Source organism: Gadus chalcogrammus, chromosome 6 (genome assembly GCF_026213295.1).
Source record: "Gadus chalcogrammus isolate NIFS_2021 chromosome 6, NIFS_Gcha_1.0, whole genome shotgun sequence".
Classification (NCBI taxonomy): domain Eukaryota; kingdom Metazoa; phylum Chordata; class Actinopteri; order Gadiformes; family Gadidae; genus Gadus; species Gadus chalcogrammus.
In genome coordinates, this window is record NC_079417.1 from 21,192,753 (window position 1) to 21,217,296 (window position 24,544).

Consider the following 24,544-nt stretch of genomic DNA (forward strand, 5'->3'; position numbering starts at 1 on the left):
CAGTGACACGACTGTTGTGAAGGAGCGCTTGAACGCCGCTGCCGAGACGTTACTTGAAGGTAAACAAAGGGATGAGTTTTGTGAAAAAATAAAGCAAATCCCAATGTGAGCTGCAACGACAGCCAGAAAATCCGAAATGTTATCAGATGACGCTTCACGTCACAGCTTGATGCGGCTGTTCAGAGTGCCCCATCCTTAGCCATTGATGAGTCTTCAGATGTAACGGATAATGCCCAGCTTTTGGTTTATGTGCGATTGTTTCATCAAGACAAGAAAGAGATCTGTGAGGACCTGTTGGGTCTAACACTACTTGAGACACACACAAGACGAGAAGATATTTATGAGGCTATTAAGGAGATGCTGTTAAAGAGGGGGATTGATCTAACAAAGGTTGTCTCAGTCACTACAGAAGGGGTAACTGTTTTGCTTACTTGAAATGTAGGCCTGGTGTACCTGTTTTGCTTACTTGAAATGTAGGCCTAATGCACTTTGTGTTTATTTGAAGTGTAGGCCTAGTGTTCCTGTTCTGCTTACTTGACATGTAGGCCTTATGCACTTTTTATGTTTACTTGAAATGCAGGCCTAATGTACCTGTTTTGTTTACTTGAAATGTTAATATGTATTACTTTGTCTTACTAGTTTTTCATGGTTAAAAGTAAGCTATTTGGAAATTGAAAATAAATACATCTGAAATGATAAGGTAATATGCCGTGTTAATTGTATTTGACAAAAGAAGGCTATTAGGACGTGGTAGGTTCGGACCTTTCTTGGAAGGAATTTTTAGTTACTGGACCTTGTTCAATTTTAATTGAAGACCCCTGAGCTACGGTATGTAAGAGATGGCTTTGCTGTAATGGGGCCCCCAAGTAGGATGTAACTTTGGCCCCCAAGAGGTCAGAGGCAGCTCTGATCCTCCGTAACTCTTGGTTGAATTTGTTTAGATAAACAAATGAGTCCGACTGACCTAGTCCAGAATAATGGAGATCTTCTGGGAGGCTTTTCACCAAGCGTTCGCAGCAGTCCTGGAAGGCTTTCCTGCAGCGTGGGTACCCTTCACCAACGGATTGGATAGCAAACTGCTCACAGGTCACACGGCTGGGAATGTGGTCCAGACCCCTCCTGCAGCACCTGCCTATGTTTCCATGACCAGCCACTAGAAACGCATACAAGCATCGAAACAATACACACATGAACAATCATAAACATGCCCACGCACGCACACAATACGCACACTACCCACCATCAACATCCCTATTCTGTGAATTGCATATTCTGTCGAAGAAAAGGAACGCTACCCTTTAATTAATGTGTGTGTGCTGCAATATACATTTGTTTTACTTTGACAGAAAGGAAGGGATTTGTCATTGCATCACATGATGATATGTAATGGCTACGTTGGTATAGAGAGGTGGAAGAGCCCTTACCCAATTCATTTTCCTGGGCCTCTGTGAGAGATCTCTTTGCTCGAGGAGCAAGACCCGGGGAGCCCGGAGCTGCCAAATGGGAGAAATTAGCCTGACCTGTTTTGTGCCGATTTCACAAATTATCTGCTAATTCATCTAAAGACATGATTTGTATAAGACACTTATCTACCAAAAATAAGTCTGGGACATCGTTATTGGTGCAATCATTTCTGCAGGAATAATGCATTGAATGTTCCAAGCAGAGCTGTTTCTAGCTATAAGCTACGGTATGTAAGAGATGGCTTTGCTGAAATGGGGCCCCCAAGTAGGATGTAACTTTGGCCCCCAAGAGGTCAGAGGCAGCCCTGATCCTCCGTAACTCTTGGTTGAATTGGTTTGGATAAACAAATGAGTCAGACTGACCTCCTCTGGAATAATGGAGATCTTCTGGGAGGCTTTTCACCAAGCGTTCGCAGCAGTCCTGGAAGGCTTTCCTGCAGCGTGGGTACCTTTCACGAACGGATTGGATAGCAAACTGCTCACAGGTCACACGGCTGGGAATGTGGTCCAGACCCCTCCTGCAGCACCTGCCTACTTTTCCATGACCAGCCACTAGAAACGCATACAAGCATCGAAACAATCCACACATGAACAATCATAAACATGCCCTCGCACACACACAATATGCACACTACCCACCATCATGATCCTTATTCTGTGAATTGCATATTCTGTCGAAGAAAAGGAATGCTACCCTTTAATTAATGTGTGTGTTGCAATATACATTTGTTTTACTTGGCAGAAAGGAAGGGATTTGTCATTGCATCACATGATGATATGTAATGGCTACGTTGGTATAGAGAGGTGGAAGAGCCCTTACCCAATTCATTTTCCTGGGCATTTGTGAGAGATCTCTTTGCTCGAAGAGCAGGAGCCGGTTGGGGTGGTGCTGCCAAATGGAAGAATTCAGCCTGACCTGTTTTGTGCCGATTTCACAAATTATCTGTTAAATTCATCTAAAGTCATGATTTGTATAAAACACTTATCTACCAAAAATAAGTCTGGGACATCGTTATTGGTGCAATCATTTCTGCAGGAATAATGCATTGAATGTTCCAAGCAGAGCCGTTTCTAGCTATAAGCTACGGTATGTAAGAGATGGCTTTGCTGTAATGGGGCCCCCAAGTAGGATGTAACTTTGGCCCCTAAGAGGTCAGAGGCAGCCCTGATCCTCCGTAACTCTTGGTTGAATTGGTTTGGATAAACAAATGAGTCCGACTGACCTCGTCCAGAATAATGGAGATCTTCTGGGAGGCTTGCCACCAAGCGTTTGCAGCAGTCCTGGAAGGCTTTCCTGCAGCGTGGGTACCCTTCATCAACGGATTGGATAGCAAACTGCTCACAGGTCACATGGCTGGGAATGTAGCCCAGACCCCTCCTGCAGCACCTGCCTACGTTTCCATGACCAGCCACTAGAAACGCATACAAGCATCGAAACAATCCACACATGAACAATCATAAACATGTCCACGCACACACACAATACGCACACTACCCACCATCATGATCCTTATTCTGTGAATTGCATATTCTGTCGAAGAAAAGGAATGCTACCCTTTAATTAATGCGTGTGTGCTGCAATATACATTTGTTTTACTTGGCAGAAAGGAAGGGATTAGTCATTGCATCACATGATGATATGTAATGGCTACGTTGGTATAGAGAGGTGGAAGAGCCCTTACCCAATTCATTTTCCTGGGCCTCTGTGAGAGATCTCTTTGCTCGAGGAGCAAGACCCGGGGAGCCCGGAGCTGCCAAATGGGAGAAATTAGCCTGACCTGTTTTGTGCCGATTTCACAAATTATCTGTTAAATTCATCTAAAGACATGATTTGTATAAGACACTTATCTACCAAACATAAGTCTGGGACATCGTTATTGGTGCAATCATTTCTGCAGGAATAATGCATTGAATGTTCCAAGCAGAGCTGTTTCTAGCTATAAGCTACGGTATGTAAGAGATGGCTTTGCTGTAATGGGGCCCCCAAGTAGGATGTAACTTTGGCCCCCAAGAGGTCAGAGGCAGCCCTGATCCTCCGTAACTCTTGGTTGAATTGGTTTGGATAAACAAATGAGTCAGACTGACCTCCTCTTTTATAATGGAGATCTTCTGGGAGGCTTTTCACCAAGCGTTCGCAGCAGTCCTGGAAGGCTTTCCTGCAGCGTGGGTACCTTTCAAGAACGGATTGGATAGCAAACTGCTCACAGGTCACACGGCTGGGAATGTGGTCCAGACCCCTCCTGCAGCACCTGCCTACTTTTCCATGACCAGCCACTAGAAACGCATACAAGCATCGAAACAATCCACACATGAACAATCATAAACATGCCCTTGCACACACACAATATGCACACTACCCACCATCATGATCCTTATTCTGTGAATTGCATATTCTGTCGAAGAAAAGGAATGCTACCCTTTAATTAATGTGTGTGTTGCAATATAAATTTGTTTTACTTGGCAGAAAGGAAGGGATTTGTCATTGCATCACATGATGATATGTAATGGCTACGTTGGTATAGAGAGGTGGAAGAGCCCTTACCCAATTCATTTTCCTGGGCATTTGTGAGAGATCTCTTTGCTCGAAGAGCAGGAGCCGGTTGGGGTGGTGCTGCCAAATGGAAGAATTCAGCCTGACCTGTTTTGTGCCGATTTCACAAATTATCTGTTAAATTCATCTAAAGTCATGATTTGTATAAAACACTTATCTACCAAAAATAAGTCTGGGACATCGTTATTGGTGCAATAATTTCTGCAGGAATAATGCATTGAATGTTCCAAGCAGAGCCGTTTCTAGCTATAAGCTACGGTATGTAAGAGATGGCTTTGCTGTAATGGGGCCCCCAAGTAGGATGTAACTTTGGCCCCCAAGAGGTCAGAGGCAGCCCTGATCCTCCGTAACTCTTGGTTGAATTGGTTTGGATAAACAAATGAGTCCGACTGACCTCGTCCAGAATAATGGAGATCTTCTGGGAGGCTTGCCACCATGCGTTTGCAGCAGTCCTGGAAGGCTTTCCTGCAGCGTGGGTACCTTTCACCAACGGATTGGATAGCAAACTGCTCACAGGTCACATGGCTGGGAATGTGGTCCAGACCCCTCCTGCAGCACCTGCCTACGTTTCCATGACCAGCCACTAGAAACGCATACAAGCATCGAAACAATACACACATGAACAATCACATAAATGCCAAAGCACACACACAATACGCACACTACCCACGATCCTGAGCCTGAGAACTGCATATTCTTTTGAACCAAAGGAATACTACTCATTCATGCGTGTGTGTTGCAATATACACTTGTTTCACTTTGACAGCAAGGAAGGGATTTGTTATGCCATTACATTATGATTTGAAATGGCTACATGTCTTGCCTAGATTACATAATGAGAAGTCTCTTCCAAGCAAGGCTAAGAATTCTTTACTTATTTGAGAAATCAGAGAGGAGGAAGAGGAGGAGGAGGAGGAGAAGCAGATAGGAAAAGATAGTGATCAAGTATCTCATGTGTTACATTTATAGGACTTTAAAAGGCACACTGTCTATTTCTCGCAAGGTGTTTGTTAGCTCTTGGACAGGACTGTGAAAGAAATCTGTGTTAGGGAATGTAATGTAGAATATGATATGGTCATGGGCGATCAGATTATTTCTCCACAAAGACGAATAGAGAGGTGGAAGAGCCCTTACCCATTGCCATTTTCTGCTCCTCGGTGAGGGATCTCTTTTCCCGAATCGAACCTGGGAGTTTCCTTCCTGCTCACACAGAAAAATACAGATCCCTGTGACTCTGAACATGTGTTTGTAGCACATCCCAAACCGTTTCACAGGTTACCATCGACATTAAAGGACATAATCCTAACAATGATCTCTCTGACACGGCCATCCACTTCCAGGATTGCCCAGACGGAGCTCCCCATGGCCACACGCTCACAGCCCGCCTGCCGTCAGCGAATCCACGCCGTCTGTGTCATTCACTCGACGTCAAAGTTATTCGGAAAGACACTTTGACGTCACGGAAAGAATGCCACTTGAGTTCGGAGCAGGGTAGAACTGCTTGGTGGAGACTGTAGAGGCTATAGGATTTAACACCTTTTTTCTCTGAATTAATTATTTTGGTAACAGTGACAAAAGGTCATAGATTACTATGTCGAAGATCACTTAAGGCATATCTCCACGTTTAAATCAAACGAAGGATTATCCTTCCAACGCCGTTTTAACAAGGGATTCTGGATTATCAGTCTCTTGTTGTGATTTTGTTCACCGGAACGAGGCGAAGACCAAAACGTCTCCAAATCCTTGTACTGCCACAATGAAGGCCACCACTGATGCTACAGAACTGCCAAATCGATGTGCAAATGATCTTCTAATACACGTGAGCTCAATCAGAAATATTCATCAAAGCATTCTGTTCTTCTTTGAGAAATCAGAGAGGAGGAGGAGAAAACAATTTCCATGTTGGTCTTGAGACCATGATGTGAAAGTATCGCATATGTTACATATATAGGAGTCAATAAATGGCACATTATTTCTCTCAAGGTGTTTAGTTTCATCAATAAAAGCAATGTCCAAATATAGATCCCATTCAGCTCTTACAGGACAGTGAAAGAAAGCTGTGTGAGGGAATATAATGTAGAATATAATATGGTAAGATCACATGGGTGTAGATCATATAAGATGTGTGGAGAGGTTGAAGAGCCCTTACCCATCACAGCTTTCTGCTCCTTTTCTGTGAGGGATCTCTTTGCACGTACCGCTTCTGTGCAAGTCCCAGCTGCGCACACACAAAGAAACCTCCCTGTAGCTCCGTACATGTGTTCATAGCCCATCCCACCCTGTCTACTGAGATGCATCTCGATGGATCGACTGATTGCTTTTATATCGGTTGATTCACTGATCGACTTACCACTTTGTGACCCTTGGTGAATGGCATTGGTCAGTAAGGTGAGGCCAGCCAATTGGAAGACGCCCTGGGCATCCCCTCCCCCGCCGGCCCCGCAGCCCTGGTCACTGAGCTCAATATGCCTCAATACCTGGAAGACAGAGGTCTGTTGCCGTCAGTCTGCCTGGCTATGCATGTCTGTCTGTAGGTCAGTCCTGCCCTTTCCTTACCATGTCGACAGGGTCCTTGTGATTGCGACGCAGGGGAAAGATGGCTGTATCCACAGCAGAGAGAGCAACAAGTCCGTCCTGCTTGGTTGACACATCCAGCAGGAGGTGGGACTTGGGCCTCTGATCCCGTCTTCTGTAGCGAACCTCAGTCTGCACACGCACACACACGTACACACAGACGCATGCGCACACACACAAACACACACATACACACACACACGCACACACACATACACACGCACACACATCGATTTGAATCATATTTTGTGAATGTAGATGTGCGTGTGTGTGTGTGGGTGTGTGTGTGTGTGTGTATGTGTGTGTGTGTGTGTGTGTGTGTGTGTGTGTGTGTGTGTGTGTGTGTGTGTGTGTTTGTGTGTGTGTGTACACCTACCTTGAGACTGTTGACACATTTTCCCTCGACTTCTATCCACAAAGAGTCCGCCACTACTTCTCTTTCGATGAGGTAATAGACGAGCAGGCGAATGGATGGCGTCATCTCTGGCGTAACCCTAAACCGCACAAACTGATTCTGTCCGGAGACGCCAGAACCCTCTACAACACCAAAGGTCACCACCTTTCCCTTAGACAGCACCTGCACCACAGAAACAGACCAGCATACCACTTTACACCTCTATCCCATTCCACCCGTCATGCCGTCATATTTCCACAATCACCCATCCCACATCTGTACATGATGTTTACAACAGGCCATTTAGCAGATTCAGCTTTGAGCCATCCCTCCAGTGGAACTAGGTTTACATTTTAGAGTAATAGTTAGAGTAGATAGTAGATAGTATCACATTTCAAAGTGCTTCCTGAATTCCCTAACAATTTGTGTTCCAAACTACTAGCACAAAATAACAGAATTGATGAGATGTTCCAGGAAGTTGTGGTCTTCAGATGTTCCAGGAAGAGGTGGGTCTTCAGTGGGATAGTCCAGTGCTTAAGGTGTTTGACTTCTGATCGAAAGTTTCTGGCTTTTAATCGCAATGTCTGTAAACTAACCGGAGGCATCCTTGACCAAGACATCTAACCCCTTACATTGCCTTAATGACCTCTCTCTACATTTACTGTAAGATGCTTTAAATAAAATAAACAGCAAAAAATAATCATACCTCCAGGGCGCTAACTACGAGGGAGCCAGGGGGGCTGAGCCTTTTGGGAGGTGAGGTTGTAATTATTCTCTTTAAAATAGGATTATTGACACATTTAATTGTGAATGTGTATCAAACTATACTACTAATATATGCATCAGGGCTACTCATCACTTGGGTTTAATTTAAAGAAGAAGAAAACAAAAAACATCAGCACCATCAGCAACTCAATCTACCGGCTACCGGCTAAGATTCAAGGTATAATTTGGCCACTGCCTCTATCACTCCTCAGCCCTTAATCCTCCGCCTCCCCACTGTCCCACCTGCTTCATCTGCACCCTCCCCCGGCTCTAGCATCATAACTCATACCCACACAGTGATTTAAACATGCGTGTAGGCTCTGGACGCCGCCCCCATCGGTTCACCCACCATGTAGTTGAAGGAGGGCACATTTCTGGCTGTGGCGGCAGAGACCCGGATATGAACGTGGTGTCCGATGACGAGGCTTCCCCGCTGTGGATGGTGGATGTAGAGGTAGAGCGATTGGGGCGAATTGTACGCCGGAGCCTCCAGAATGAAGCTGGCCTGCCCCTCGGCGGACAGAGCGGGGGCTGCTGTCACATACTAAAGTTCAAAATGGATAGTAGATAATACATAAATATAGGTAGTAGTTATAAGAAATAACTAACAGTTACTTAACAGTCAACTAATAAGTCTCTTTTACTTATTGTGTTTATTTAAACTAAGGTTTTGATTTAATTATTATTTAAAAGGATTAGGTTCACCCTAAAACCCAACAATAACCCCTATATTTATGCCCTATAATAATGGTGGTTGCTGTGTTAAGTAGTGTTTTTTCAAGCTTAATAAATGTCAACTTATTGTAAAAAATAAATAAAAATAACTAGTCTGAACTATCTTCGCTCACCGTAAGAACAGCCATTGCTGTGTGTGGAGGGATGTTGCAGATGCGCTCAATGAAGCCATCTGATTGGCTCTCTTCGCTCCCTGAGCAGTAGCATGAAGTGGGCGACCCCCGGACGATGCATTTGTCCACTATGTTGACCGGGACTCCAGCCACTGGCTGCCCTGTGGGATCCCTCACCAGCACCTGGGGAGCAGGGGAAGAGTCAGACAGGCAGGCATGCTGGGAGAAGTGGAGGCCCTCAGCCGGCCTGAATCCTCCCATGGAAACAAACACAACCGACCCAGACAAGCTCTCTAGGCCGTCGGTGTGCTGAAGCCCACTATGTATATTAAAGCTGCAATCATACCAGTTTGGCTTGTCATTCAATTGTGTTTTGATTGAGTCCCATGTTTCTCATGCATTCAGTCACACACGAGAACCATGAGACTCAATCAAAAACACAATTGAATCAAAAATAATTGGAGCAAGTAAAGATTTCTAATAGCAGCCTTTACAAGCGAGCGCATGCAGGAATACAGGATTTGGATTTGGACCTTGATATTGTAGGGGAGCCCTGGTTTGACGAAGCGGGGGGTGGAGATCAGGTGCAGACTGTACGGAGATCTTACAAACTTCACAGCCGTATATTCGGTCTCCTCTGAGATACCACCTGCCACACACACACACACGCACACACACACACACACACACACACACACACACACACACACACACACGCACACACGCGCACACACACACACACACACACACACACACACACACACACACACACACACACACACACACACACACACACACACACACACACACACATACACACGCATGCAGACACACACTCATACACACACAAACCAAGCATTACAAACAAAACATTTAGATATGTGTTTGTAGAAGTATTGTGGGGCAAAAGAAGAAAATACCTTTTCAGATGTTAAAACATATTGCATTTGTTTACATAGGGTCATTTATTTTCTGTATTTTGTGAATTGTTAACATTTCCTCACATTTAATGAACAATCTTGACACATACGCAAGTGGGCCCGGAGTTAAACAAGTGAGGCTTGTGAGGCTCTGGTCCTAGCCCTCCAGATATGACCTTGTAGATAATTTGGTCTCAATTATACTGTTATAATCAGTGTGTCGTGTTTGTATAATGGGTGCAATGTGTGAATACCCCTTTATAAGTTACCAAGTTACAACCAAACAAAAATAGCTATTATCAATACAACAGAGGATACACAAAACAGTAATTGAAGGGCATGTAGGTATGATTTCAGAGCTATTATTTGAATGTTATTTATGGAACTGGCAAAGCCGTCCATTAGCTTTCAGTAAGGGAAATGTGCTGTGAGAATACCTGATTCCATGTGACTGTGCCAGCCTCTGTAGGAGACTATTTCGATTTAAGACCCCTCAAAGCTCATTTCTGACCAATAAGGGCATCTCTTCCCTTACCTTATCTGTGTGGTCTTGTTCTTCTTGTGTGTGTGTGTGTGTGTGTGTGTGTGTGTGTGTGTGTGTGTGTGTGTGTGTGTGTGTGTGTGTGTGTGTGTGTGTGTGTGTGTGTGTGTGTGTGTGTGTGTGTGTGTGTGTGTGTGTGTGTGTGTGTGTGTAAGTGTGTGTGTGTGTGTGTGTGTGTGTGTGTGTGTGTGTGTGTGTGTGTGTGTGTGTGTGTGTGTGTGTGTGTGTGTGTGTGTGTGTGTGTGTGTGTGTAGGCACCTTGTTCTTCCTGGACCAATACTGTAATGTAGAGGGATTTTTTGATCAGTGACTCCAACGTGTAGCGGGCAGTGCCAGCCAGGAGAGCCTTAATGTCTTGATTCACATCCACAACTCCTAAGGGCGACAGCTACACCCACACACACCCCCCCCCCCCACCCCCCCCCCCCCCCCCCACACACACACACACACACACACACACACACACACACACACACACACACACACACACACACACACACACGCACACACACACACACGCACACACACACACAGACACACACGCACACACAGATGAGAACAGACACACACACACGCACAAACACAGATACACCGAAATGTGCACAGACACAGACACACACACACACACAAACAATTACCATCAACCCTCTCATTACAAAGGTTCAGGGTTGGCTCTCAGAAGCTGATACAGAGGCCGGCTGAGGTATAAACTACCAGCTCTACAAATAACAAATGCTGGCCAGCTCCTCTCTGGTTGCTTTCAAGAATCATTCTATAAACACTCCCACAACGCCTCCCGCCCAGCCACCCAGGCAGTTAAAGTTGACAAAAAACTGTTATTGTGTTGTTTTTTTATTCTGAAAGTCTCCCGCCTACTCACTGGGAGGGGTTCAATCTGACTTTTCCAAAACAGGAGAAAAATAATCAATGTGAGAATAAACACAAAACGAAACTGGCACTTAAATTTCACACAGGGACACTAATATTTATCACCCTAATATTTGCATACTCTTTAGACTACGAATATGCAATGTAATTATTTCAGAAATCTGTATGTATGTGTGTGTATTTATGTGTGTGTGTGTGTGTGTGTGTGTGTGTGTGTGTGTGTGTGTGTGTGTGTGTGTGTGTGTGTGTGTGTGTGTGTGTGTGTGTGTGTGTGTGTGTGTGTGTGTGTGTGTGTTAGGGATGAGTCGGTCGCGACCGATTCGTTCACAACGAACGAATCCCGAACGTGAACGACAAGAACTGGTTCCCCAAAACAAGAAGAACTGGTTCTTTGATTCTTTTTAACCAAAAATATGGTCACGTAAATAAAATATACAAACGAACAGAGCTTCGTCTCCCCGCGACTTATATTGATTGAGTCTACAACGTTCTCAAAGATTCAGCCAATGAGAGGTAGCAATGGTGTTGCAATGGCACCTGGGTAAACAAATGACAAGGCGGTACCGTCGAATATGCGCGCTTTCTCCCGTGTTCCAATACCAGTACTGTCCGTACTTACTAGCCAAAATTTGAGTACACAGTACGTTCCAATTCAGATCCGGCGAAAAGAAGTATATTTCAAGGACCCGGATGCCGTACTCAAAACGGGCTAATCGTGAAGTGTGGATCGAAGGACACTCCCCGTACTCAACGGCAGCCATCTTAGCTACGTAGCGGAAGAGGCTGAGCCAAAGTCGGCGCATTTTCCACATAGCCTGCATTAATAGAGTCATTTTGTAGTTTTTATAGCTTTTTATAGCTGCTAGGCGTAAAGAGTTCACCGTTCAAAGCGGGATGTTTATTGCGGGGGAGGAGCCACGGCGGCAGTCTTGATCGTCATTTCCGGTAAGTGCACCACAGAGTACTCGATTTGGAACAGCACTCGCATCTGAAAAATTAGCGTACCTAAGTGAGTACGGATAGTGCAGATAGTGTACTTCTTTTAAGTATACTCATGGAAGTACGGGTATTGGAACACGGCAAGCTGTCTGACGTACCTTGGGTCATACCATTCGACGTGGGGCCACTCATATATCCCCCTACATTTTTACGAAAATAGACTTGACCTCCATCTGTTTCTTGGATAAGCGCATTTCCCAATCCCAGGAGTCTTTGCTCCATTCTACGTCAATTTAAGAACAAACAAAAAAAATTAAACTGCAGTTCGTATTTTTTATTTATGACCATGAAAGTTCTGTAATGCCTGAATAATGAAGAATTAAATGTAAAGTAAAATAAAATTATAAATGTAAAACCATGAATGAAATATATAGAGTAAGCAAGTGGTATAAATATTGGTGGGACGTTCAGTTATACTATATAATATATCTTCTCGATTTTCACGGGGGTTAGAGCCTAGATGTCGTTTAAATTATGCTCACGGCCGTCTCGCGGGGGGGGGGGTGGTGACGTAATCTGACGTAACGAACAAATCAAAACGAACGAATCAAACAAACGAATCGTTGTAGTGAACTGAACTGAAAGAACTAGTTCCCGGAAAATAATCATTTTGCCCATCCCTAGTGTGTGTGTGTGCGTGTGTGCGTGTGTGCGTGTGTGTGTGTGTGTGTGTGTGTGTGTGTGTGTGTGAGTGTGTGTGTGTGTGTGTGTGTGTCTTACAAGCTTCCTAGTTAATGAGTTGGGGAATATCACTGGCTCCTCCTTGTTTGAAATAAAACCATAGCGGATAAACACAACACCCTTTCTGACAGGCACTCCATTGACATAGCTACAAACAAAAACACCCACCCACACACACACACACACACACACACACACACACACACACACACACACACACACACACACACACACACACACACACACACACACACACACACACACACACACAGATACACGTACACAAACTCACAGAAAAACACAAACACATACGCACACCCGAACAAACACACGAAACACAAACAAAGAAAGGCACACAATTGGATTAATGGTACTCTGCTAAGCACAGCAAGAATACTACTACTTATATGTATAACAACCAGGCCAAGTAACAATGAAAATAATACTTATACTTCAAGATGAAAAATACTAGGCCCGTAGCAACAATAAACATAATACTACTATATATGTATGCAACTTGAATGCCTGTTGTAGCAACATTCATCATAATGATAATAATAATAACAATAACAATAATGAAAAATATTAATACTAGGCTTTTAGTCACAACAATAATACAACTAGTACTTCTATAAGCAACTACTAGCCCTATAATTATTATAAAAGTCACCTGGCAGAGATCTGGAAGGCAAATCTTCGGTAGTTATCAGAGCTGATGAAGTTTTCCTCTGGTTTGACTGTGATAGAAATACTGGGCAGAACTATGAATAGAAATAAATATTTGACTTATTAAATGTATTGACTACATTTCAATGTACTGTGATTTTTTTTTCCCTTTTCCATGCATGGCAGTATGTATCGGGTATACTACCATATTCTTTCACTTGAAATACAGCTATGGCTTGGGTGTCGAAGTCTTTGGAGTACGTGGCCTCAATGCTCCACACTCCCAGCCTAGGATCATAATTCAAGTCATATTGATGCGGTCCATGCTCTAGAGGGCGCTGTTTACTAGGAGTCCAATACATACAAGCTTACTTTGGATTCAGGGGGATCTTGAAAGGGTTTTGCATCGAGGGGATTCCATTGTTATTATCAATTAGTTCCGAAATGTCCACCTTCTGCCCCTCTGGGTCCTGTTTGATCAGAGACACCTCAAATGTAAAGTTCCTTGACATTGGTTATATTGCTTTATTTTGCATGCTTTATTTACTGAAGTCCTTTTCACATGGAATAAGAAGAAATTCGTTCTTTGGGGTTTCTAAATCGGGTGGAGAAAACCCGATGCTTTTATAGGCAGCTGAAGTTTTAAGTTACAGATGTCGTTTTAAACTCACTTTAAACGTCAGGATGACTTTCCGATTGGCTGGTCTCAATTCTTCATTCAGAGAATACACTCTGACTTTGACTGTAGAGAAACACACACACATGTGCACATGCAATGCGTGCAAAAACTCGCAGACAGAAAGACAAACACACACATACACACACACAAACACACACACACGCGCACACGCACATGCACACACACACACACACACACACACACACACACACACACACACACACACACACACACACACACACACACACACACACACACACACACACACACGTCCACAAACCAAAAAACAAGTGAACAATCTGACGATGTCACAAGTGTGTTGAAAAATGCTTGAATAAGTAAGTGAAGCCCATCTCCCCTATCTCTTGGTGTGCGTGTGTATGTGTAGTAGGCGGGCCTACTTACCCGACTGTTCTGGGGTGTAAAGAGACTTGTCTGTCTGGATGAACATGAAGCCGTTGGACCGACTGATGTCTATCACCCGTTGGTCGTTTATTCCTGATCCTTGGACCAGCAGGACCACATTACTAGCCCCTTCAACCAAATCTTTGGGCAAGACCTTGAGAGAGAGAATATTTGAACCCAGTGATTCAATATGCATTCTAAACTATTGCATAATCAGGGTTTTTGAGATCCGCCCAAGGCCGCCTTAATGCACGGGCATGCCTGGGCTGAAGCCCTGGGCCTACGCCGATCGGGGGGCCTATCATGAGCTTTTGTTAGTTTTTTTCTGACATTTTGCCATTAGGGGCTCTACGAAACCTCTCAGCCCCAGGGCCCAATGGCAGGTTAAGGCAGGCCTGCATCCACCCCCAGGACCTTATGAGCGTCCTCAAACACTTAATTTCCTGCATTCCGGTGAACCAATTTGTGACTTTAATGCAAACATCAAGGGTGGAATTGGCTTTATTTCTTTCAATAAAAAACACAAAATCCAGGCACCAGAGGACAATTGATAAATGATATATAATGTGATAAGGCTCTCAAGCCTTCTGTTTTGCTTTCATATGGCTTTTCTTTTCTCGGGGAGTGAAACAAAGACCCAGTGATGAAGAAGACAAAGGCCCGGCCCTCTAAGAGGCAATGTTTCTTCTTTGAGGAACGTTAAATCGTTTTTTCAAAATAAAAGTCTGTTTATTTATTGAGGTTGGACCCCCGTAATGACGGAGTGGTATATTGTGGCACTGACCTGGACTTTAGCGGCCGCCTGGTAGTTGTTGGCCTGGTTCAGAGTCAATCTTTCTTCCGAGTACTTCACACTCTGCGAGCCCTGAGTGCTCTTCAGGATGACGTAAAGCTCCAATGGCTGGGTGAAACCAAACAACTGAACCAGTACTGTCTCCACCGCATCCAAACGCAGAGATGTGGGTGCTGTCACCAAATACCTGCAGGACGCGGAGAGGTACAGGGAGAGAGGGAGAACAGAGACGAGGGGACGAGGAAGGACATGATGAGTCAGAAGTGATGGGAATGAGAGGATATAACGAGTGGCAGAGATGAGCAGAGGCTCTGAGAGGGGAGAGGACGGGGGAGAGGGCAGAGGAGAGCGGAGAGGAGAGGGGAGAGGAGAGGGGAGAGAGGAGAGGAGAGGGGAGAGGAGAGGAGAGGAGAGGGGAGGGGAGAGAGGAGAGAGGAGAGGAGAGGGGAGCGGAGAGGAGAGGAGAGGGGAGCGGAGAGGAGAGGAGAGGAGAGGAGAGGAGAGGAGAGGAGAGGAGAGGAGAGGAGAGGAGAGGAGAGGAGAGGGGAGGGGAGAGGACAGGGGAGAGGAGAAGGGAGTGGAGAGGAGAAGGAAGAGGAGAGGGGAGCGGAGAGGAAAGGAGAGGGGAGAGGACAGGGGAGAGGAGAGGGGAGAGGACAGGGGAGAGGACAGGAGAGGGGACAGGAGAGGGGAGAGGAGAGAGGAAAAACAGGGGAGAGGAGAGGGGAGAGGACAGGAGAGGGGAGAGGAGAGGACAGGGGAGAGGGCAGAGGAGAGGGGAGAGGACAGAGGCTAGGAGGGGAGAGGAGAGGGGAGAGCATCCCAGAAGCCGCAGTCTCACGTATATGTGTTGTGTGTGTGTGTGTGTGCGTGTGTGTGTGGGGAGAAGTGTGGAAGGCAGGACTTACGTGGTGAGAGGCTGAGAGAGTGTCTTGGGGAGGACGGCTGACCAACAGAACAGTAGCAACCACAGACTGATCTCCATGGTGACAACATCAAGTCTGAGGAGGCTACTTTGAGACCCAGAATAATATGAAGCCTCGTTCGTTACTCATCTACCCTGGACCTCTGAAACGATGCACATTTCGAAATATCGCCGAGGTGCAAAGGTGTGTTTAACCAGTGCAGAGTTTCTTTATTTGGAGATATTTGCCCAAGCGTTTTTGTTGACTAACACTTGCAGCTGGGAAGTCGTTTCACAATTTTGATTTATTCGATATTTGCTCTTTGCTGAAATGTTGTTTGTTTGTTCCTCTTTCTGCTATAAACTTATATTATAATCATCTTCATTCTTTGTCTTATGTACTTTCATTTAAACACTGCATAAGGAAAAACACTTTTTATTTGCACTACTGGTTAGATGTTAAACTGCATTTCGTTTTACTGGTTGTTCTATCTGGTGCAATGACAATAAAGTTTCATGTAATCTAATCTAATTGCCCGTCTGTCTTTCATGTTTTCATGTCAAAATGTAGAGGAATGGCAGGAGCATTAGTGAATAAACATTGTGTTACAGCAAACGTTGTGCATGTAAACTTTGTTTTAGACTTTATTTTGGAGATATAGACTGAACTACTAAATACTTTCTACAGACTTGATATATAGTGATACATGTGTTAAAAGGACCTTGTACATCCATCCACAAAGATAAAGTGACAGGTGAATATTACTTTCAGGGTAAAACACATCTCATATACACAAATGTATAGTCTTAGATTATTTACAACAATTTCATTGGTTCCTGGGCAACCCAGATTCAATAGGCCCCTCAGTGGTTAAATAACAACAATAATACAAATCAGACAAATAATAATAATAATAATAATAATAATAATAATAATAATAATAATAATAATAATAATAATAATAATAACAATAATAATTACACTAAGAACAAGCAGTACTACTGATAATCGTAAGACTTTTGGTATTTTTAAGGACGACAAATGAGTCAGGTTTCATGAAAATGAACTTTCTCTTTTAGCGAGGTGGAAAGGGCTCTGTTAGTGAGAAGTCAGATCAAAGTGCTTTTAATGACCCTTGACCTTCTTAATGACTCGTGCTTTCATCCGACATAACCACAGCCACAATGCCCTTGGAGAATACACAGTACACATCATGAGGATTGGACGAGTAGTAAGGAATTCAGAAACGTAAATATAATTAATATAACATGCTACCTTACAGACATGTAGATGTCTATATCATGAATTGCTAAAGAGAAGGTTCACATGAAGGTTTATGTTAAATGTTCATCTGTAAGTGGCCAATTGACATCCACTCTTAATAATGAACAACTCCAGTTAATTAAACAGGGAAGGATGACTTCCCTTCCTGTTCAACTGTATCGTCCTCAATTTGTCCTCAAAAAACAACTTTTAGTCAGAAGCCTAGACGTGTTAATTTTATCGGGACGTTTAAAAAGATCGTGGTAAGGTCCATGCGTCTGAATAAAATGAAAGCATAGTATCTCCGTCCGTTTCCAGTCGGGGAATATTCTACCTCTGGCCTGTGGCTGACCGGCGACTTCAGAAATAAAGGACTACCGCTTGAGAGTGAGAAGCGGCGGTCGAGGTGAGGTCTGCATGGAAAACAGACTCCGAGCCGTATATGGAGCCACTTTGACATGCATGCAAACAGTTGTCTTTCATCTCTCGAGTCACGGGGGGGAAGCGGCCTCATCATGCAATAGTTTAGGAATGCCTCGTGCCGGACAGGCTCTTGCCCGTACGCGTGTGTGTCTGTAGGCAGTGCGAATTACGCCCCAGGTGACACCTCTTCCGAGCGGGCATGTTTTATTTCGCTTCTTTAAATTAAATTAATTAAATAAAGACGCCACTAGAGGGCGCCTACAACACATTTGTCGCACTAGGCTATCGCCTAGGTCGCGTATGCCAAATGCCGGCCCTGGTGTGTCTGCTCGGCCGCGCCTACAGCACCATGGTGGGCATGTTGGGCATGTGGTGCACGAGAGAGGCCGGGTGAGGCACGCCGCTCATCTGCGGCGGCGGGTGAGGAGTGGGAGGCGAGTGCGCGCCCTGCACTCCGCCCCCGGCACCGGCGGCCATGGCGATGCCGCTGGGCCGGTGCCGGGCGCTCTTCTGGTGCGCACGCAGCCCCGCCAGCTGGGAGTAGGCCGACTGGCACACGTGGCACTTGTAGGGCCGCTCGCCTGTGTGCAGGCGCACGTGGTTGCGCAGGGTGGACGACTGGCTGAAGCGGCGGTTGCAGAAGCGGCAGACGAAGGGCTTGTCCAGCGTGTGGATGCGCATGTGGGAGCGCAGGTTGCTGCGGGAGTTGAAACCGCGGTGGCAGATGACGCAGCGCATGCGCCCCGCCGTCATCATGGCGGCCGCTGCTGCCGCAGCCGCCGCCGTCGACGAGGAGGACGAGGAGGACGAGGACGAGGAGCCGTCGCAGGAGTGGAACTCGTCTGGACCAATCAGAAACAAGAGTTCAACGTTTGTGTGGGTGAGCGATGGGCTGCCATCTATGCTACAGCAGCTAGTGCCCGGGTGCCTCTTAGCAAGGCATCATACGGTACCAACTGCAATTCTGACCACATAAACCCAGTTAATAATTATTTACTATTCGTTGCTCGTATGTTATAACAACTATAATGTTATAATATATATATGTATATAGAAATACACACATGTTTGTGTTTATATGTATATACATACATGATACAAATATGTGTGAATGTACACTACCGTTCAAAAGTTTGGGGTCACCCAGACAATTTCATGTTTTCCATGAAAACTCACACTTTTATTCAACAGTTTTTAGCTATGCTAACATAATTGCATAAGGGTTTTCTAATCACGAATTAGCCTTTTAACACAGCTAAACAATGTACCGTCAGAACAGAGGAGGGATGGTTGCTGGACATGCGGGCAATCACCACATTAACAATGTCTAGACTGTATTTCTGATTCATTTATTGTTATCTGCATTAATAAAAAGAGTCACTTTCTTTAACATATAAGGATGTTTGCAAGTAACCCCAAACTTATATATAACCCCAAACATCTATATATTTCTCCATAGATGTATGGTGTGCTTGCTGTTATGGTCTCACCAGTCTTGCTCTTCTTGCTCTGCTCCTCCTCTACTCCTGGGACACCCGGTATTCCAAGGAAGGTGTTCTGGGAGTTTCCGTACCACACCAGAAGCTCCTGGTCTGGTGGAATGGTCTGGAAGGAGAGAGTGAGGTCAATACGGGATGAATCATCCTTCACTTGTTCAATAAGACATTCCTTCCAGTTGAACTATTAGGAACTTCTCGAAATCAAGATGGCGACATCATTCAGTGCTTTTTTCAATCTTTTTCTATTACAAGTCTCTGTCAAGCTTTTTAGATCACTTTTCACAGAGTGATCCTACTAGGTATTTAGATCTAATAGCTTGTGGGGTTATCTTGTGTAATATTAGTAATACCTGTGCGTAAACCCACAATACACAACTAACATATTGGTAAACATGTGTACAATGGAGTAGAATTGAATAGTATATTACAGTGTAGTTATAGTCACAAATATCTGTATGGCTTTTATATATATATGTGTGTGTGTGTGTATGATACCGAAGCAAGTAGTAATGTTTTCAAGCCAGGTAAATTTCAAGCCAGGTTTCATTTTTCCGGATTCTAATTCCACAAAAATAATTGTTTTTTACTTCCTCTCATGGTATCGGTTGCTTCAGAGAGCATGATTCCCAGGGACGATCACGACGTGGATGGACTGCTTTAGCTCTAAACTCTTGTAGTCACTAACGTACGTTTGATCCAGTGCAACAAGGTACGGGGAAACGTTACGTAGCAGAGCTTCAGGGTGTGGTGTCTCTAATTTGCACAGCATTTTTGCACTAGAATCCGTGGCTGGTATCTACCACTTTAACACTATATACTTTACAATTTACTACAGCTCATTACTATTATTACTCATTACCACTGTTTTAGTTTTTCTACTTATTATTACTTGCCTTACTTTATTGTAGTTGTATTATTATTATCATTATTATTATTATATATTATTGGGATCTATGCTGCTACTTAATTTTAAGTATTTTTATTTTTACTTCTCTCTATTTACTTTATCTTGTGTTGTTGCTGCTATCTGGCTGTTGAGGAACCAAGCCTAATAATCATACTCTTGTGTACTTGTACAATAAGGTGTAATGAAGGTAATAGTGATTGTGGCCGTGGTACGGTGCGGTGCAGGAGGACTGACCTCCACAGCCTTGTAGAAGATGCTGCTGCCGATCTGCACCACCTCTAGGTTCTGCTCCTGCTCGTTGCGGGCGCACTTGATGTAGGTCATCCAGCTCCTCTGGTCCTCCTGGCTGGCGTCGATGAAGTAGCGCACGCTGCCGTCCTCGTTGAACACCTGCTGGACAGACAGACTCGTCAGTAAGGACAGGAGACACCATATAGTAGGGTATAGACACACACACACAGACAGTAGGATATAGACACAGACAGACAGACAGTAGGATATAGACTCACTGACAGTAGGGTATAGACACACAGACAGAAGTATATAGACACACAGACAGTAGGATATTGACAGAGGGACAGACAGTCAGTAGGATATATACAGACAGACAGACAGACAGACAGGCAGACAGAAAGGCAGGCAGACAGACAGGCAGACAAATAGACGGACAGGCAGGCAGCCATGCACACACCTCCCACATGAGGTTGTTGTTCTTGTACAGGTCCACATGTTCCGGAGAGATGAGGCGGCCTGTGAACGGACCCATCTCGGTCCCAGCCTTGATCCAGGTCTTGGAGAAGATCCCCAGGCCTTCGCCTAAACACCAAGCACACCCTCCATGATCACCGGGAAACCCAACAAGGGCCACAACAGAACAGAACTGTACCATACGAAAACCAGCTCCCCGTGAAAAGTTAGAGCTTAATTACCTGGAACTGAACTCTGGGCGATTATCACTTCAGTTGGAAGAACAAGGCTGGACAACTTCTGCACTTCTGAAAGAAGACCAGCAGAGGGTTACCAAAATGATCACATCTATGAGGATGACATTGTAACAAGCAGAATTAACGAACCTTTTAGTTTTGTGTTTCAAATCTAAATGCAAATTGGTTTGTGTTGTTCTGAAGAGATTTAAGACATTTTTACCGTTGGAGAGTTTGTAGGCATATTTTAAAAGGACTCAGACACCTACTATTACTTTACATTCCGCAACAAAAAATGCGTACTTCTGTTTTAATTCAAACCTATTCTGTGAATATTTTCATTTAGATGTTGATACTTTCCGACAAAGGGTTGCAAACAATAGTCCAAAGAAAACGACTCAACTCTGACTCGATTATACACAATAGGCCTAATTTGGCTGCTTATACTTTAATCTGTTGTGATTTTAATGGAGGACTAATTTTTTTTAACACTTCGACAAAAATAAACTTTTTCTGAATTTTAGGTCGTATTTTCTTACTTTAACCAGAGGATAAGTTGGGTGCTATTTCAGACGCTGGAATGCATGTAAGATCTTCGGCACTATAGCGGTTTTCAAGGGACAATTTTGTGTAAAGGAAAACCCTTTGTCCGCCACATCTGATGAATATCGCCATGAAAATGTTCTTTCAGCGTGTCTGATAGCCGTTATGTGATAGGACCAGAGAGAGAGACAGAAAGGTTAAACGTTCTTTTCTTGCTTTCAATGGCTCCATTATGTGGCGGGGCCCCTATAGCTATCCATGAACAGCGAAAGAATAGAAAATGTCTAATTCCAAATTCATGATGGTCTTTCTCGGAACTCTGAAGCAATAAATGTAAAGTGAGTGAAGTGAGGGTTTTTGTTCGTGTAGAGCTCAGAATGTCTGACGGTGAAGAAAGGGAGCAGAACGTGAAAGGCCATTAGGCGCCTGACACGAGGTGAATAGCGATAGAATTAGGCTTCACGGTTTATTACCAGCGGGGAAAAAAGACACACGCAGAGAAAGAGAGCGAGACAACAGTGCGGGTGCGCAACATGTGCGCAACATGTGCCTGCAGGGCGCAAAGTGTGTGTGTGTGTGTGTGTGTGTGTGTGTGTGTGTGTGTGTGTGTGTGTGTGTGTGTGTATTTGTGTGTATTTGTGTGTGTGCGTGTGTGTGTGTGTGGGGGGGGGGGTAAAGTGGGTTTCTATCATTCTTCATCCACCAGCCCCCTTTCCTCTCCATCCTTGTCTCCATGGGGATTTGTCTCGAAAACGGGAACAGTGTGAAGCCGAATGAATTCCAAATGAGTTTAAAGACCTCCACTTTAAGTCACAACCGGTTTCATGCTCGAGCACAACATTCAATAGCCCCCCGGGAGCTCGCGTGAGAGGGGCCCATCCGACGTTACGAGACGCTAAAACACCGTTTAGGTCTTTAATATAATTATATTATTTACTAAATATTATGAAGGCCAGAAACTTCCACAGGACGAAAATAGTTTGACCATCTTTAAAAGAGCATCGAAAATAATTTCTAGATTTGAAATTGGTAATACAAATAAATGCAAAAATTCTTCAAGACTCAAAAAAAGTTCTGGGTTTGCAAGTCTCCCCCCAAAAAACTTCCACCGCTAAAAACCTCTGAAAAATGCGCAGCGGAAATATGTCTAACGAATATCGAGAACAGGAAAACGAATACGACCTTCTATAAATATATGAAGAAAGACCAAGTGTGCCCCTGGAAAGGCCTAGATAAATGCTTATAGGCCTATATTATTAAACAGTCTATATATTTCAATAATTGTAAAGAAACATTTTTGTTCATGCAAGTTATTAATTTTGGGTTGAAATAGTTTAAAATCAGAGTGAACATTTAGTTACAAACATTTTGTATTATTATTATTTTATGAGGCCTATCGGTGCGACATTGTTCCATTATGTTGTACAGCATGCGTTTTAATCTAACGGTTCTGACATTTAGTTCATTTAAAAATGAACCTTTAGTTACATGCATGGTATTCCGGTGGAGTTCCAAGTAAAGTTTCAACACTGGTTCGACCTGGCAGCAGCTGAGCATCGTTTACCGTCACTGATGTTAAAAGTCCCTCACCTCCAGAGAAGGACTGCGCCAGGACCTCCGCCGTGAAGGCCGTCTTAGGGCTCGCGCTCGGGGCGTTCCGGTCCTCGAGTAGGTGGTGGTGCTCGCCGAGCACGTGCCTCCACCTCCCGTAAAGGAAACTGTGCAGGATGTCGGAGGTGATGACGTCCGCCAGCGAGAGAGGCTGCGGCTTGAAGGCGGTCTTGAGTGCGAGGGACTGGGCGGGCAGCACGGAGCCCATGGCGGTCGGAGATCGAGGATGGCTGTAGTAGTGCTAGGCTGAAGGTTCGAACCCTGGCGTAGGAAAACACGTGGGGCCAAACGGTGGGAAATAACCCGCGCTATTAAAATTAATAAGAATGAAACGAAAAACGGGTTTGCTGACCGCTTTGCTACATAAAGTTTAAAAATTCAATTTAACGGATCAAAAACAAATTGTGCAAACAGGTTATTTCTGTTGAGTTGTTTTTCCTCTCGTTTTTGAGTGATTGCAAGAAAAAAGTTGAAGCACAAAAGCGTAAAATGTTTAAGAGCGTCACAACTTGGCAATGGATTCGGAGTGTGTCATGTAGGTTTCACACGCGTTTTATATAGACTTCTGTCTGTCTGTCTGTCTCTCTGTCTGTCTGTCTGTCTGCGTGCGTGCGTGCGTGCGTGCGTGTGTGCATGTGTGTGTGTGTGTGTGTGTGTGTGTGTGTGTGTGTGTGTGTGTGTGTGTGCGTGCGTGTGTGTGAGTGAGTGAGACGCCGCTAATCGCCTCCTACTTACACCGTTCCGAGGAGGGAGGAGAGTGTGTCTGCAAGTGGAGGGGGAGCGAATGCGCGTGCTTGCGGGAGAAAGCAAGAGTGAGTGCGTCTCTGCGCGTGAGAGGACTTGTTTGTGTTGTGCACGTGTGTGTGTGTCAACACGCACTTCGCTAGAATAACAACCCCCCCCCCGCCTCCCGCGCCCGCCACCACCCACCCCTGCCTAACTGCACCGTCACTGAATCTGCGCAGCGATATTAAGAGGGAAAAAATAAAAAACATCTAAAAATACGAAAAAAAAAAAATAGTTTTATCAGTTGGTCATCAATTGGGCATTGCAGTTTACATTTTTTATTTTTCTCCAGTTTTTCATTACTGCGCCACCAGTAAACGTAGCCTACAATATTTCGTTTATTTGGCATGTTGGCGCCAAGTCTAAAACGTGCTTTAGGAATGATGTAGCCTATTCCTTTCTCTGCTTTCAGTTGTGGGTTGTTGTGACTGAGTGTTCATTATTTCCGTGCAGGTAAAAACACTAAGGGGCAATTTGCCCAGGCTTCAAGTCATTGCAAGAATAGGATAGGACTTAT

The 24,544-nt window shown here is 44.5% G+C and overlaps 2 protein-coding genes and 1 long non-coding RNA gene across 8 annotated transcripts in view; 1 reads left to right on the forward strand and 2 right to left on the reverse strand.

The window, feature by feature from the left end:
• The window catches only part of c5 (complement component 5), a 47,000-nt gene extending 30,802 nt beyond the window's left edge, over positions 1-16,198 (reverse strand). For 2 of the 6 annotated variants that reach the window (XM_056592825.1, XM_056592821.1), the window contains exons 1-26: positions 16,076-16,197; positions 15,159-15,354; positions 14,375-14,528; positions 13,962-14,032; positions 13,663-13,760; positions 13,496-13,578; positions 13,295-13,385; positions 12,664-12,772; positions 10,315-10,444; positions 9,129-9,244; positions 8,596-8,778; positions 8,097-8,291; positions 6,965-7,165; positions 6,571-6,720; positions 6,365-6,491; positions 6,164-6,232; positions 5,149-5,214; positions 4,409-4,597; positions 4,006-4,101; positions 3,549-3,737; positions 3,146-3,214; positions 2,687-2,875; positions 2,284-2,379; positions 1,827-2,015; positions 1,425-1,493; positions 965-1,153 (exon numbers count right to left, since the gene is read on the reverse strand). In XM_056592825.1, coding sequence (XP_056448800.1) covers positions 965-1,153; positions 1,425-1,493; positions 1,827-2,015; positions 2,284-2,379; positions 2,687-2,875; positions 3,146-3,214; positions 3,549-3,737; positions 4,006-4,101; positions 4,409-4,597; positions 5,149-5,214; positions 6,164-6,232; positions 6,365-6,491; positions 6,571-6,720; positions 6,965-7,165; positions 8,097-8,291; positions 8,596-8,778; positions 9,129-9,244; positions 10,315-10,444; positions 12,664-12,772; positions 13,295-13,385; positions 13,496-13,578; positions 13,663-13,760; positions 13,962-14,032; positions 14,375-14,528; positions 15,159-15,354; positions 16,076-16,152 — 3,391 coding nt within the window. In that variant the 5' untranslated portion in view covers positions 16,153-16,197. Of the gene's footprint in view, positions 1-964; positions 1,154-1,424; positions 1,494-1,826; positions 2,016-2,283; positions 2,380-2,686; positions 2,876-3,145; positions 3,215-3,548; positions 3,738-4,005; positions 4,102-4,408; positions 4,598-5,148; positions 5,215-6,163; positions 6,233-6,364; positions 6,492-6,570; positions 6,721-6,964; positions 7,166-8,096; positions 8,292-8,595; positions 8,779-9,128; positions 9,245-10,314; positions 10,445-12,663; positions 12,773-13,294; positions 13,386-13,495; positions 13,579-13,662; positions 13,761-13,961; positions 14,033-14,374; positions 14,529-15,158; positions 15,355-16,075 lie in introns of all 6 variants that reach the window. The other 4 variants (XM_056592823.1, XM_056592824.1, XM_056592826.1 and 1 more) reach the window with 4 other exon arrangements.
• Positions 16,199-18,082: 1,884 nt separating this feature from the next.
• On the reverse strand, positions 18,083-23,604 carry LOC130384411 (PR domain zinc finger protein 12-like). Its single transcript, XM_056592569.1, has 6 exons — positions 23,221-23,604; positions 21,094-21,159; positions 20,856-20,980; positions 20,399-20,554; positions 19,248-19,363; positions 18,083-18,629 (listed from the first exon to the last, which is right to left on the reverse strand). The coding sequence occupies exons 1-6, from the start codon at positions 23,447-23,449 to the stop codon at positions 18,098-18,100; spliced, it is 1,224 nt and encodes a 407-aa protein (XP_056448544.1). The 5' UTR covers positions 23,450-23,604; the 3' UTR covers positions 18,083-18,097.
• On the forward strand, positions 18,232-21,787 carry LOC130384972 (uncharacterized). Its single transcript, XR_008895949.1, has 5 exons — positions 18,232-18,638; positions 19,218-19,381; positions 19,872-19,966; positions 20,341-20,577; positions 20,886-21,787. It is a non-coding gene; the product is annotated as an uncharacterized LOC130384972 (long non-coding RNA).
• Positions 23,605-24,544: the final 940 nt, after the last annotated feature.

Excerpts from the sequence above, each read along its gene's own strand:
- LOC130384411 (XM_056592569.1), bottom strand. The coding sequence starts at position 23,449 with ATGGGCTCCGTGCTGCCCGCCCAGTCCCTCGCACTCAAGACCGCCTTC. Across the intron at positions 21,160-23,220 it reads GGCGCAGTCCTTCTCTGGAG|AAGTGCAGAAGTTGTCCAGC; the intron begins GTGAGGGACTTT and ends GTCTTCTTTCAG. Across the intron at positions 20,981-21,093 it reads CGCCCAGAGTTCAGTTCCAG|GCGAAGGCCTGGGGATCTTC; the intron begins GTAATTAAGCTC and ends CTTGGTGTTTAG.